Source organism: Pezoporus flaviventris, unplaced genomic scaffold (genome assembly GCF_033815535.1).
Source record: "Pezoporus flaviventris isolate CSIRO_AGI_PZ_B2104156 unplaced genomic scaffold, CSIRO_AGI_Pfla_v1 ptg000001l, whole genome shotgun sequence".
Taxonomy (NCBI): Eukaryota; Metazoa; Chordata; class Aves; order Psittaciformes; family Psittacidae; genus Pezoporus; species Pezoporus flaviventris.
This window is the reverse complement of record NW_026892549.1, coordinates 20,972,019-20,986,464: the sequence shown is the minus strand read 5'-3', so window position 1 is coordinate 20,986,464 and position 14,446 is coordinate 20,972,019. Positions and strand designations below refer to the sequence as shown.

Below are 14,446 nucleotides of genomic sequence, written 5' to 3'. Positions count from 1 at the left end.
AGGAACCTCACACTTAATGTAGTGTATAAGGCTTTGGAAATCCTCCATGGTCTTATTTAGCAGCATCCCTGGCCAGGTTGTATGTCTGTAAGTGTAAGTGAAATACACTTGTATACAAATGACTTCTTTTTCTTGTCCTATGAATTTAAATACTAGCTTAAAATGTAATCAGTGAAGATGAGCTAAAATGTTAGCTCTATAATCAGTGACATGCCAAAACGCTTTGTCCACTTAGTAACCTGTAGTTGCCCTCATGCAGGCAATCCACAGGGCTATTGGAGCAGATGAGAGTGAGGCAGAAGGCCATATCACAGTGTCTTTAATAGCTTGTAATGGGGGTTGCTGTTGCTGGCTGTTAATTCGTGTTATTGACATGTCCTTCAGATTTTCTCTTTGCCTCTGAGCTCTTTCCTCTCTATGAGGATATTTCCTCTCTATGACCAGATATTACTTGTGCGGCAGGTGTTGAGAAGATCAAACTGGAATTATGGACTTTCCCTACTGGTGAATTAGGCTAGAAAATGACTTCTATAAGCTTTTTATAAGGAAAACCTGAACCAGCTGTAATTCCAGACTTACTGAGCATGTCTTCCAAAGAGAAGTAATTTGGTCTGTAACATTTCACCGAAGCTGGAAATCCTAGAGAAGGGTTTTGTGTGTGCTACCAGTGCTGGTGGTACTTGGTGCAGTTTGACCTATTGCATTGGTCGCTGTGATCTCAATCTGATCTGTGGAGGGTTAGAATGTGGCAGGGCTGGTGCTCATAAGCCTTTGCTCTAAAGCTGGCACACCTGCAGCTGTGCTTTTTGGGGATACACCAAAATGTTCAATATTTAGGTGGTTACTTTAAGCTTCTGAACATGTTGATCATTCCTTCTGAGATTGCTATCACAAATGTTGCTAATCTTAATCTATTTCTTAAATCTTTTGCTCAAATATTTGAGTGAAAAAATTCAAAAATCTGATAGCTGGTGTCATAACAGCTGCTGATAAGGAGCTTGAAAGTAGGTCTAACTGTCCAAATAAATTGGCAGCTTGTTTGACTTTTTTAGTAAATATCTGACTGTTGTCTCTGAATTTTAAACTTTGAAACATTAAAGCTGCTAAAATCCTGTCAAGTCCAAGTCTTGAGACTAATCATTTATACGCGCACAAATACTGGGGTCTCTCAGGATGTTTCAGTCATCTGAGATGTCTATACTTGGTTACTTCCACCTGGTCTTTAACAATGACATGAAGACCTCTTTGTCAGCACTGGATAGCAATCCCCTGGAAGAAGGGAAAAAGCCTTTGTAGGCTTGATTCAATTCAACAAGTTATATGACAGTAAATTCAAAAGTTTGAGTGAACTGTTCTGGCTTTGTAAAAGTGTACTTGGTGCATCATTCCTCAACATACATGAGCTTCTCTTTTCAGAAAAGCATGTCTTCCCAAGACTTGTTCTAATACACGAATGATCCTGTGATAAACAAGTTCATAATCAGGCAGCAAATCACTGAATGAGCAGGTATAAAGGCTGTTGGTGGCAGAACTTTCTGAACAATTTCATACTGAAAAATAGTTCCCTTTGGTTGTTAAAATGACATTATTTGCTTCTATTTCTACTTGTGTTGACTTCTTTGACCAACTAATTTTGTTGTGAGCTCCTTAAATTTACTTGGTATTTCAATACATGAGTTAGATGAGTAGACTGTGGTCATGCAGCTGGCCAAAGCTACCGCAGGTGGGAATAATAAGCCAGATGCATAGTCCTTCAGACATGACAAATGGTTTGTACAATAAAGACCTTGCATTATTACATGAAAAAAATACATAACAATCCAAAGTAAATTCTTTTTAGGTGTGCTGCTATATCTTAGCAGCTGCTGCATTTGGGGAAAATCTTGACTGTGACTCAGTAGAGAGCTTAGGGAATATAAACTTTTTTTCTTTTCTATGTATAAGTATCCCGGAGCACACATAATGGGCTGCTTTTCTGTCAAAATAATAGCTAGCTTATAGTTCATAGAGGTCACTACCATAAGCTGTAGAAGGGTCCACTGAAATCCTGAAGAATGCTCTTGAAAGAGCTCCTGGCAGCACTAAAGAAATGGAAAATGTTGCTTTATCTACACCTAAGAAGCAATGTCTGTCTTCTGAAGTACAGAGTGTATTGATCCCATGAATTTTAGATGAAATGACCTTGAAGCTTAAACTCAGAGTGCTGTTCTTAGAACCTCATATTCCTGCCTGCTCTCTTAAATATTTGTTGTCTCAGGACAAAGGGGAGGAAACCAGAACTAAACAAGAATAAAAAGGTTTGAAGTAGATCCTTCCTTGATGTTTCCTAATATATGCAGTCTGCCTTTGTGTTCTGGGCTATAAATTCTGATAAATCACACAATGTTTTGTCTTCCACAGTCCAAAATACTTTGATTGTCAAAAACTAACCAAAACATAGTGTGCTGCTGTGTTATGGCTTCTAGATATCATGTTGCCTTTAGTATAAACATGGTTGTGCTTAAAGCAAGTATCTCTTACTTTTCCACAAAGCACAGAATGCTTGGCAAATATTGTTAATAGGAGCGAAAGCCTCTGACATCCCTCAGTTTTTCTTCGATGGACGCATCTCTTGATAAAAGATAACTAACAAATTTAGTCTAGTTTATGTTCAGCCCATAACTATGTTTGCCTCTTTCTCTGTGAGACAAACATACACCTGTTACAAGAAGACATGTTAATTTTTAGTGATAAACTTTTATTTTTGTCTTCTCTGCAGAAGTGACGGTGGTTTACCAAAATGGGTTACCTGTGATTTCTGTGAATCTTCCATCCAGGCGTGAACGTTGCCAATTCACGCTTAAACCCATCTCGGACTCTGTTGGTGTGTTCTTACAACAGCTGCAAGCAGAGGACCGAGGAATTGATCGAGTTGCAATCTACTCAGCAGGTACTGTTGTTTACAAACTAATTGATTTATTTGCTTGCCAGCTATTTTCATCTAGCCTTTTGCTTTTTAAGTAGAAGTTTGCTATGCTGTGAGTTCTTCGACATTCCTGAGAAAGCAGAAGGTAGAAATGCCATCTCTGGAGGGGATACATTACTCAAAGTGTGCGGGATGAAGGGAACTGCTTTTTGTAAGATGATCCCAAATACCATGTATGTAGAAAAGCAGCTGCATGCATAGCTCAGTATTTGCCATGTAAGGTCTCTATATCTGTCTTAAAGAGTACTGTTTGTGGGGAAAATGAAGAAGTCCAACAGTTGGATTTGGGATAGCATTACAACTTGGTCACAGCTTGTTTAGGTACTGTGTTTCTATTGCTTAATGAGTCATCTGTGCTTGCTTTACAGATGGCACACGTGTTGCTTCCTCCACAGGCATAGATTTGCTTCTGCTGGATGATTTCAAACTGATCATTAATGATGTCACATACCATGTTAGACCACCAAAGAGAGGTAAACCAGTCTGGTTATGGTGAACATCAGAAATTTCAGTATTCAGTTCCCTGTTTAACTGCAGCATGCTTTATTAACTTGTTTAAGAACATGAAATCTTATTTCTAAAAGGAACTTGCAGTTTCTAATCCTGCCCTTGGAGTCTAATTTACTGATACACAAGTAATAGGAATAGTCAGTAATGAAAAGTAAATATTCATTCTGTTCAAAACCAGTACCTGTTAGAGGAATAAATGAAGAAATATAATTTATTTTAATTTCTAAATTTTTCTGAATGTTCTCTAGTTACTGAACAGTAATTTAATTTAACTCATTCTGAAGGGGTATAATACAAAATAGGAATTAGATTGAAACTTACATTATGTGATTTGGAAGAATAATTTTTTTCCCTCATCTGACAGTTAACCCTTGTTTCCTGTTAAGTGTGGTACTTTGATTATTGCCAATAAACCTCAAAACCATGTTAACTTAGAAACAGTGAAATGAATGAGACCATGCTCTTACAAGGTTACATTACCAAGAAGTTCTTTACTGTAAGGTTACATTGCTAAGAAGTTCTTTACTGTTCTTTACTGGTGAGGCACTGGAATGGGTTGCCCAGGGAAGTTGTGAATGCTCTCTTCCTGGCGGTGTTCAGGGCCAGGTTGGACAGAGCCTTGGGTGACATGGTTTAGTGTGAGGTGTTCCTGCCCATGGCAAGGGGGTTGGAACTAGGTGATCTTAAGGTCCTTTCCAACCCTAATTCTGTGATTCTACTAAGAATCAAATAGGAAGGGAAACAAACCTATTCTGAATCAATAAGAAAATCCTTTTAAAAAAATGAGCTTTGGACGCTTGTGTAATTTTCAAGATATGAAAACTGGCAAGAAACTTTTGAGATGCTCCAGAGTTACTGTCAGAGGCAGGAACTTGGTGTTCTCATCTGCTGTCTATTCTTTCCCATAGGCAACTTCATGGGCTTCATAAAGCACCAGGTTCTTGCATGTCTATACTTGCCTCTGAGGCCTTAAACAAAAGAACTGGTTTTGGAAATGTTGTTCATCTTGTTGCTTGGCTCACAGATATTAGTGGATCTTTGTCTACCTTATTGTTCTGTTGTTGCAGGCAATAATGTGAAGTTTGCAAGCAGTATTTTTTCTAGAAACCCTGTTTAGCCCTGTAGACAGCAAACAAAATTAGGAAGGATTTATAACTTGACTTGCATGTCCAGTCAAGGTGAGATGGTGTGGAAATACATTCCTCTCTTTATCTGGTGGTTTTTCTCAGTGTTTGGGCTTTCCTCTCGTGAAGCAGTGGATTACAAATAAAATACTCCTAAAGCAAAAGCTGTGAGGGAACTGTTAATATTCCGTTTGTCATCTTGACAAGTGTGAATAAGGCAACTTGTTAAAGCAAGGTAATCTATCAAATATCAGGAGACTGACCATATCTTTTGGGTCTGAGACTACCCTGACTGAGTGACCTCCAGAAACATCTGCTGATACATGCCATCTTCCTCTGCAGATGTAGTTAAGTTTCCAGGGACCTTTTTGCAAGGAAAATAATAAAAATAGATTCTAGCATTTTATAACACAATATGAAAATACAGAGTAAAAAGAAATTTGACTTGGGAAGCTGTATGCAGCCTTTTATGTGCAGTGTGTGGGAAAGCCTGGAATTGGGAGCACAGCCTTGGGTGAGATGCGGTTTCTCCCTTATGTTTGGGTTACACTGACTTCCACTAGAGAGAGGGTTTTTTCCAGACTTCTTAAAAGCCTCTGAACAGAAACTCTAAGACTGGATATTTAAATCACTAGATATCACACACACAAACAAGTTACCCTCTGCTCACTGCTCTGTCATCAGTGTGCTGTTTTCACAGGCTTAGAAGGCATTATAAGCTAGAGAAGTGGAGTGAGGATTTTAACAAAGTATCTCTTTTAACTATTAGCCCCTGGAAGCGGGTGGTGATATCAAGCCTTATTGGTCTAGTCTAATTTTTAATACAACTAAATGAAAATGCGAACATGGTGTCTATATTTCTGCACTGGAGAAATTGGTGTCCTGAGGTAAGGCAGTTCATACATCCCACTTGCCTGCTGTTTGAGAGAGCAAAATCTGTGTCACTGAGTTGGTATGGTTTTTGGTTAGCTTGCTTGCATGATATACCCATTGTGTGCTGGTAGGTGAGCTATGGGATCACGTAGGTTACATGAAATTGCCACCTAAGATTCATTTGCCAAGGAGTTTTCTATACTTAGTTTGTACTAAAATGAATGTTCCCATAAATAGGCTCTGAGATTAGTTCTGTTAAACTTTTCAGCTATTGCTTTTCCATTTATATAAAATCACCCTGTGTATTTTGAAATAGAAATGAGAAGCACTTTAATGCTAAATACTCAATACTTTTTGATGGTCACTTTGGTAGAAACGTGTGTTTTTTTCTTCATAGGGGAACAGGAGCCCCCTTTAGCTGGGAGAGGGGTATAGTGTGCTTTGTGTGCTCTTGGCACAGGCAGCTGAGTCACTTCTTTCTTTCCCTTGAGCTGCTAGTGTTAAAACCTAAGCTCTTCATAGCTTTTTATATCTTGGTAAAATAATATTTTGAGAACATAACCTAAGGTATAAGCCCAAAGAGGCTACAGAAATTATTTATATTTGACTAATATAAGTACTTTTGCTTGAATTTGAAACCTTTTTTTTTTTTCCCATATGGAGTGTGTAATAAAATACCACTAGTCGCAACTCTCTTAAAAATTTATTTCCTTTAGGAATCTTTTTTGCATTGAAATGGGGGGATGAAGGCAGTTCCAATTAGTGACTCTGTTGCTGTCACTGTTTAAATATGGTGAGGGAGAATTTAATTGCCCTGTAGGCAGCGCAGGAGGGGGGTGCCCACAGAGTGTTGGGAAACAATTCCTGGCATTGGTGTGCAACATAATTATCATAAGGCTACATGTGCTGGGCCACTAACCTAGGATGTTGGGTTGCCCTTATCAGTAACTGTGGTTGCTGATGGTCTGTAGTTCTGGCTGTTTCTTGACAGCTGGTGTGATGGATCATACTAGTTTAGTTGTTTGTATGTCTTTAAGTCTTGTATATAAATATGGGATCAAAAGTAGCTGTTGATATCTGAGAAGCTTAATAGTATCTCTTGTCCTTACTCTTACCAAATTTTAGGATGATCCAATAATAAAGCCTGTTCTTCTGAAGAAATGGCATGTCTTAGAGTGCTGGGATTCTTCCTAAGGCCCCCCCTTTTGTTGAAAAGATAGCTTCATATATTTCCTGTGCAGACTAATAGCAGTTTCTCTAAGAGTATGTGAGAAGTTCTGTGCATATAAAGCAATCTCTTTTTTTTCCTAGAGCTCTTAAGCCATGAAAATGCAACGACACTGAATGATGTCAAGACATTGGTTCAGCAGTTGTATACCGCCTTGTGCATTGAGGAGCATCAGCTGAACAAAGAGAAGGAGCTCATAGGGAGACTAGAGGAATTGAAGGAGCAAATAGCACCCCTAGAAAAAGTGAGAAGTTTCTCATTGTATTTTACTTATCCTCCAAATGCAACCTCAATTTATTTCAAGATTTGAATTCATTCCCTGGTATGCTTCAAATAGTTCCAAGATCACTGATGCAGAAGATGCATCAAGTATCTACCAAACCATGTCTGTTTCTGGTTTCTGTGGAAGTATCTTTTTTCCTGGATTTATATAAATGGAAATGAGCTTGGTGTTAAATAAAGACTGAGGCTAATGCAACAGAACATCTCTGAACACAGAGAAATAAACATCTTTGTGAGGCATCCAGAGCATGTTCAGAGGAAAATACAGATGATGGCAAGACACTAAAGGAAAAATCTAGATTTGTCTGCATAATCTAGATTGAAATCATATGTTTCAAACCACCTAATATAAATATAAGGCGCTGTTTTTACATTATCTCTGAATGATATTAACATAATTATTTTTGAGAATGCAAGGTGTGTGCTTCTGTCTTCTGCAGGTAAAGATGGAGCTCAGCAGGAAAGCAGAGAAGAGGACAACCTTGGTGTTGTGGGGAGGCCTGGCCTACATGGCCACTCAGTTTGGCATTCTGGCACGCCTCACCTGGTGGGAGTATTCTTGGGACATTATGGAACCAGTCACCTATTTCATCACCTATGGTAGTGCCATGGCAATGTATGCTTATTTCGTAATGACTCGCCAGGTAGGACTTGCTGTGCTGACATTGACGCTTCAGTAGAAGACTTTGTTTGAGCTCTACTCCCTAGAAAAAACAGCAAAATTGTGCCTTTTAAAAGTAGCTTTGCCCTTTCCTTATCCTCTTTGAACCTAGATGCTACTTGATTTAATTTGTGCTGTCCAGGATGATGGTGTATGATTGTGTGGTTTTCTGGTAGTGGTCACTGCTGTTCTCTGGCTGTCTTGCCTTATGTGCTTATGTATGTTTGCTGGTTGACTGCTTTAGCTATAACAGGTTCATCTTCTGACACACAGTGGTTTCTGCGTGCACACACATGCAATCTCACATGTTGACTTGCACTGGAGTCTTTCAGTCAAGTGAAGCTTGGACTAGAAGCTTCCAGTCCAAGTGAAGTGCTGTGATTTATCAGTCCAAATGAACTGTGTGTGTATGAGGAACCTTCTGGGCTTTAAGGAAGTCCACCTTTTTCACATGAGTCCCTGGCCTTTTTAAAGAGGCTGAAGTTCAGGGATGTTGTTGGAAATGCCTTTGTGTAGGTATTTCATGCATCTGGCTTCAGAACCAGGCGAAGGATCCTTCCCTCCATCCTTATAGTTGTGATAGACTGTGGATCTTCTAGTACATGGTTTGTCTCACCACTCAACTTTTAAACTTCATAACCTCTTTGAAATGATAAGGGATGGAGAGCTTGGAGAGTCCCTACTGTCACAAGACCATCAGAACAAATGCTGCAGGGTTCTGTCAGCTGCGTTGTTTTCAAGGGCTGAGAACACATGGGCCTCTCTAAGCACTGCTGCAATTGTCAGAGTTCAGTTTGAACTTCTGCCATTTTTGAACCCAGATTTGATTGTCATCTGGAATCAATTAGTACATCTTCTGCCAGACCTTAAGATCTCAGTATTTCATGAATGGCATGACTCTGAATGCAGTTTTTGTCCACCTGACAGCCTTGATCATTGAATGCGTAACCAATACAGAGGCTGTGTAATGTTGCAGTGCAAGGAAGAATTAACTTCAGCAGCAGACCTGTGCTTTGCAGGGCTTATGTGGGAATTTGTGTGAACAGCTCTGCTGCTCCAAGTTATCTGAACACTTTAAAAAGCTGTGACTTTTTGCAGCAGAGTATCCTTGGCAAAAGCTGTGTTACTGCGGTTTTGTTCTCACTTGCATAGCTTGGTTGAAAGATGAACTCATGAGCAGCTATTGTTTCTTTAATTAGCTATTGCATGTTTATGACCTTAAGAAAAAGAAAGTAAAAGCCATCTTACAAAGGCTTTCTGCTGGTATTTATAGCCTCTTCCCCCCCGCTTTCTCCCTACAAACTTGTCAGTATTGGAACCCTCAAATGTGTTAGTTTTTGTTTTTTCTGCATGGGAGGATTCACACCTTTAGGACAGCAGGAAGGTGATGGTAACTCACTGCTGGCATGTGGTATACTAGCAGAAAAGCAAACACCTGACTGTACTGGGTCTGGCTGGGATGGAGTTAGTGTTCTCTTCATAACAGCTGGTATGGTGCTGTGTTTTGGATTTGTGACCAAAACAGTCTTGGTAACACACCAGTGGTTTTGCTGTTGCTGAACCGTGCTTGCACAGCATCAAAACCCTTCTCTGTTGTTCCACCCTCCCCACTACCACCACTTCACCCCCAGGAATAGGCTGGGGGTGGGCGAGGCGTTGCAAGGAGATACAGCTGGGACAACTGACCAAAGAGAGTCCCATGCCCTATAACATCATGTTCAGCAATAAACTGGGGAAGAGGGGTGGGAGGGAGCATGGGGATGGATGGATTTCTCCAAAGTAGCTGTTGCTTGGAGACTGGCTGGGCATTGGTCTACTGGTGAGAGATAGGGAGTGATTGTGTTTGCATCACTGTGATCTGTGTGGGGTTATTTGTTTTGGTTTGGGCTTTTTGTTTATTTGTTTGGCTTGTCTTTCTTCTTATAAATAAGAAGTGAATTGTCTTTATGTTGACTCAAGTTTTTCTTGTTTGTTGCCCTTTCAATTCTCTTCCACCATCCGGCTGTGGAGAACTGAGTGACTGGATGGGAGCTTAGTTACTTGTTGGGGTCACCCCCACCACACTGGGTGAGCTTAGGCAATGCTCTCTGGTCATGTGCTTTCACCAGTCTTCCTCTCAAAGCACACCTGATAGATACTGTACTAATGTTATCCTGTTGCATCCTGTTGTGGCTTTATTTGTATCTTCTCTCCTTTCTTCTTTTTAGGAATATGTTTATCCAGAAGCCAGAGACAGACAGTACTTATTATTTTTCCATAAAGGAGCCAAAAAGACACGATTTGATTTAGAGAAATACAATCAACTCAAGGATGCAATTGCTCAGGTAACAAGAATTTTTCCAGAAATAAGACAAAGAAATTGCTGTTTGCTGGTTCTTAACTGCTATTAATAGGTGTACCTCAAACAAGAGTGGATATATCTTAAGTTTTCAGCACATTTTCTTGTTACAGCCCCAGTGCAATCACTGAATTGGCTTTGATATGCCCATGAATAGACCTACTGGATGTGTAAATGAACATGAAACAGTTGCCTCTATCTGTAAGGGCCTTTTAGAAATTGCTGGCAAATCTTGAGTTGCTTCAGGCATTTCATGCCTCAGAGGAGCCTAATTCAAGATTTCCTTTCTTCTCAGCTCCTACACACCAGATGGATTTAGTGAGGAATGAAGACTTGCATCCATTCAGTTCATGTCTTCCTGACATGGAGCACTTCAGTGCCCTGGTTGCAGTCCTGGAAAATAATGTTCAAAAAATTCAACTGTATTGTTAGAGGCAATGGGGACAGATTTCTCATAATCTGGAGGCAAACACTCTTGGTAAAGTGTTCACACTGTGGGATCTGTTCCACAAAGGAGTTGGGTAGAGATCTTTCCTCATGTTTGAGAGTCTTTCTGCAGAAAGATTACATGAGTAGGAAAAGCAGGGCTACCACATTCTTATTCACTGCGCCATATCATTCCGAGGCTCTGGAAATGACAGGGTAGGATATCCAGGGCAAGATGTGTTCCTCCCCTGCTTTGGAGAAGGAGCTGTGCCAGGAGGAGAGGGAGGTCAGGGTAAGGCTCTCTTGGTTTAATGAGAAAACCCAGAAAGACCTCAGAGTTTTCTCATTTCTCGTGCTGTGTTGAATATGGATACCCTTGGGTGGCTATATTTTTGTGGAGCTTTTCTTGTAGAATCAGCCATTCCCCTTAATCTAGTTAGGTTGGAGTTTTTTGGTGGGTTGGGTTGGGTTGCTTTTAGTGTTAATATTTTTGTTAAAAAAGTAATAAAAATTATCTTAAACATATTTTTATAAAAAAAAAAAGGTTCCAGTGAGCTTATGGGGATCAAGTATGCCCTACCATATTCCTTTTAAGTGGTTGCATGTAGACAAGTTTAGAGAAGCACAAAGTAAATGTCTTTAAGTGCTGAGAACAGTTTTCCTATGAGCCTGTGACTTTGTTTTACTTCTTGAATGCTTCCTTCCTGGGCAAGAAAAACAAGGAAATAAAGAAAAGCTTTCCATTCTCTAAAGGGGAACTGGACTGGTGAAGGTGTATTGGGAGCTTGTTCTTTATAATGTGTCTTTTACTTTTAGGCAGAATTGGACCTTAAGAGGCTTCGAGACCCACTGCAGGTTCACCTGCCCATCCAGCAAATTGATGAAAAGGACTGAGCAGCAAAGAAGCTCTGAACCCCGGCAACAAAAACCTGTTCATAGCTCGCCTTTTTAATTAACGTATTGCAGGTGGAAGCTAGGAGGTGGTGTGGGGGTGGAGGGTTTTTACCTTTAATCAAGACAAAGGACTGTATGGGGGGAAATATCTTATATCTGAAGATGGGACATGGTGGAATGTTAGTTCTGAAACGGGCTTGGCAAATAGCCCCATTTAAAATCTGTCTGAATGGCAATTGTGTACAAATACAGGATTGGGGGGGGGTTCATGGAAAGAATGTAATGCTGGGGTGTAGGGGTGTCTTCTTCCAGCTTTGCAGGGTCTGCCACTTGATAAGACACCAGCAGCCTGCTTAGCTTTTTAAATTTTCCTTTACCTGATTCAGATCTCTTTCTCTCTCTCAAAACAAAATAAGGAGGGAAAAAAAAACGAACCCAAGCTACCTGGAGCTATGGCTGGTGATCAGAACTTGCACTCCGCCACCATTAACACGCACACTTCTGATCAGACCTGGTCTCTTTTTATAAAGTTACTACAAGACTGCTTTCTACTGGAAAACCGTGAGCTTTCCCTTTCCCAGCCTACCCCATGTGCTCCACTGACTTCCTCCTTTGTTTATTTGTAGCACATATTGGTTATAGCCAAGTGAGAGAAGGAATGAGTTTTCTTCTGGACTATTTGATAATTGGTATTTTGGATTATTCCATAATAACTATTTAAACTTTGTGTCCCAATGCCCTTGAGCTCCTAGCAATCAGCGGCAGCATTGCATGAGAGGTTTTTTTATATTCAGTCTTAAAGGGAGGGAGATTCCCCTCTTCCTACCCCAGATCTAATAGCCACCTGGACTATGAAATTATGAAGGTTTAAAGGATTATGAAACTGTTGCAGAATCATGACTCCTGCTTTTAAATGGACAGATTTTGAACATGGAATAATTAAACTTGATATTTGACTGTTTGTGTAGTGGGATAAAAGGTCTCATATATGGACAAAGCATTTTCTGTACCCAGAGTCTTTTTGAAAGCCTGGGGTTCTTACAGTGCAAGACACAGAATGACTCCAGTTCTCTAGCACTTTCCCCTAATTAAGTAGCTTTAAATGAACTTCGTGTTCACAGGTCAGAATTTCTTAGGATTGGCTAATGACATCTCTTTTTCTTAGCTAAAAGAAATAGAGGAAGGAAAGTCAGCCCATTGCCCTCTCTTCTAGCCAAGGCTGGCTGATTTTTAAGTAGATAAAACATCTCTCTATTCAAAGCATGTCAGTCTATTTTAGCATCCTGCTGATAAATACTGTGGAGACAGGATGAAGGTGGGAGAAGGGCACTAAGCTTGGTATACACAATGGCTGGCTGCTTTTTTGATGTTTCACTGCTGCTCCTCACTGTGTCATGGAAAGAGGCTTCTGTTTTTTTTGGAGAACTATGTTTAAAAAAAAAAGGAAATAAGAAAACAAATAGGTATTAACTAGTTGCCAGGTGCCTTGCAGATGTGGAAACACAGCTGGGATTGCTGCCTCTTCTCAATGGCATGTTGGACTGAATGGGTGCATGTTTCTTTTTTTTTTTTCCCTTCCTTTTTTCCCTCTGTCTTTCAATTTACATTGTGTGATTATTTTTTAATCTGTTTTATCCTGTTTGTGTGATGAGTTTTAAAGGGAAAAAAATGAACAGAATCCTGTAGCTGAATCCTTGGTGTGTGTTTGGGATGAGGGAGGGAGCATGGAGAAAAGTCCTTCTTTACAAAAAAATCAAACAACAAAACAAACAAAACCTGAACACGTGTAAAATCCTGTATCATTTATGAAATATGTATAAAAGAGCAATGTACTTCTGGAACAATAAATAACTATTCAATTTTTGAATCAGTGCTCTTGAATAATGTTATTTTCCCCAGCTAAGAATATTCTATGTGTGGCAGCTGTCTCCTGAGTTTCCTCCATTTCTTTTTGTTTAGGTTGTTTCTTCTTGACATGACTGAGGCGGTGGTGATGCAGATAATAGCTTTCATGAAGAAGCTTGGATGGAGATCTTGCTGCCATGCCTAGCTGCGTAACACAGGGATCTCAGGAACAGTTGAGGTGGTGAGGTGGAGATACTGGGTCCAACAAAGATCTGCCTTTGTTTGCCCTGTATAGTAGCTCCATGTGAAGGCTGACAAAACCTGGAGATGTTTGGCAGGTTGCAGGATAAGAATATATATGGGCATGTAGTGCCCAGCAACCTGAAAGGTACCAAATGATGTCAATGCATTTCCTTATTGCATTCAAGTGCTATATCACAGGAAAACTGGCGTTCTAAGCTTCTGTTACTTTCTTTCTGGACCCTTGAATGGCTGTAGTCGGATTTGTCATAGTGATATATTGGTGGTTCATTAACTTTGGGAATCGGCAGACTGTACTTTCTACTAACTTGATGGGATGGTAGAATGATATGTTTGGTGCCAGATTTCCATCATGTCCATTGACTGTTTAGCAAAAAGTAAAATCCATGATTTTATTTTTTAAAAATTGGTTTTTAAAACAGCCAACTCTTTTTTTGCTTTTTAAAGTTGGAGGAGAGGGGCTGGAAGCTGCTAGTTGTTGTGACCTGCCTTTAATCACTGTTGAATTTTAGTTCAGCAATGCTGACTAACTCTCTTTTTCCAAGCAGTCCTTAACCTGATGCTGTGTACAGATGAGCTGCTGCCCTCCCTAGACAAATTGCTTGGATCAGTTGCATAAGAGCTCATCTGTTTTGGCATCCACAAGTGAAAGACTTTGACATCTAGCACCACAATCCCTATTTTGAAAAGGCTGTGACAAAGTTGTTCCTGCACGTGCTTTAATGTTGGTCTAGAGACTGTTTGAGAAAAGGAGTAAAGTAAGAGTCTGCAGTTGTACCCTGAAATATGGGCTGTCCAGTGGATCTCGTTTGTACCCCTGGAAGATTGCTGTCTCGCTCCTCTCTGCACCACCTGGGCATGTGGCCTCTGCTAGGGATGGATGACATGCCATAAACCTCAATCTTAGATCTCAGTGCTTCTCTGCTTTTGTTGCCCTTGAATGCAAACATTGACGGGAACGGTGATGTTTGTTTGCTCTCCTGATACACACAATTGTATCACAGTTGTACACACATCAACACTTCAAGTTCTCTTGCAG

The 14,446-nt window shown here is 40.1% G+C and overlaps 2 protein-coding genes across 5 annotated transcripts in view; both read left to right on the top strand.

Moving 5' to 3' along the window:
* The window catches only part of MCU (mitochondrial calcium uniporter), an 88,515-nt gene extending 75,347 nt beyond the window's left edge, over positions 1–13,168 (top strand). For all 3 annotated transcript variants that reach the window (XM_061447232.1, XM_061447243.1, XM_061447222.1), the window contains exons 3-8: positions 2,759–2,929; positions 3,334–3,438; positions 6,784–6,944; positions 7,423–7,626; positions 9,851–9,967; positions 11,224–13,168. In XM_061447232.1, coding sequence (XP_061303216.1) covers positions 2,759–2,929; positions 3,334–3,438; positions 6,784–6,944; positions 7,423–7,626; positions 9,851–9,967; positions 11,224–11,301 — 836 coding nt within the window. In that variant the 3' untranslated portion in view covers positions 11,302–13,168. The remainder of the gene's footprint in view (positions 1–2,758; positions 2,930–3,333; positions 3,439–6,783; positions 6,945–7,422; positions 7,627–9,850; positions 9,968–11,223) is intronic.
* OIT3 (oncoprotein induced transcript 3) overlaps positions 12,426–14,446 on the top strand; it is a 31,949-nt gene continuing 29,928 nt past the window's right edge. The window contains exons 1-2 of one of the 2 annotated variants that reach the window (XM_061447209.1): positions 12,426–12,565; positions 13,261–13,384. The gene's annotated coding sequence lies outside the window, so the exon portion shown is untranslated. Of the gene's footprint in view, positions 12,566–13,260; positions 13,393–14,446 lie in introns of both variants that reach the window. The other variant, XM_061447200.1, reaches the window with a different exon arrangement.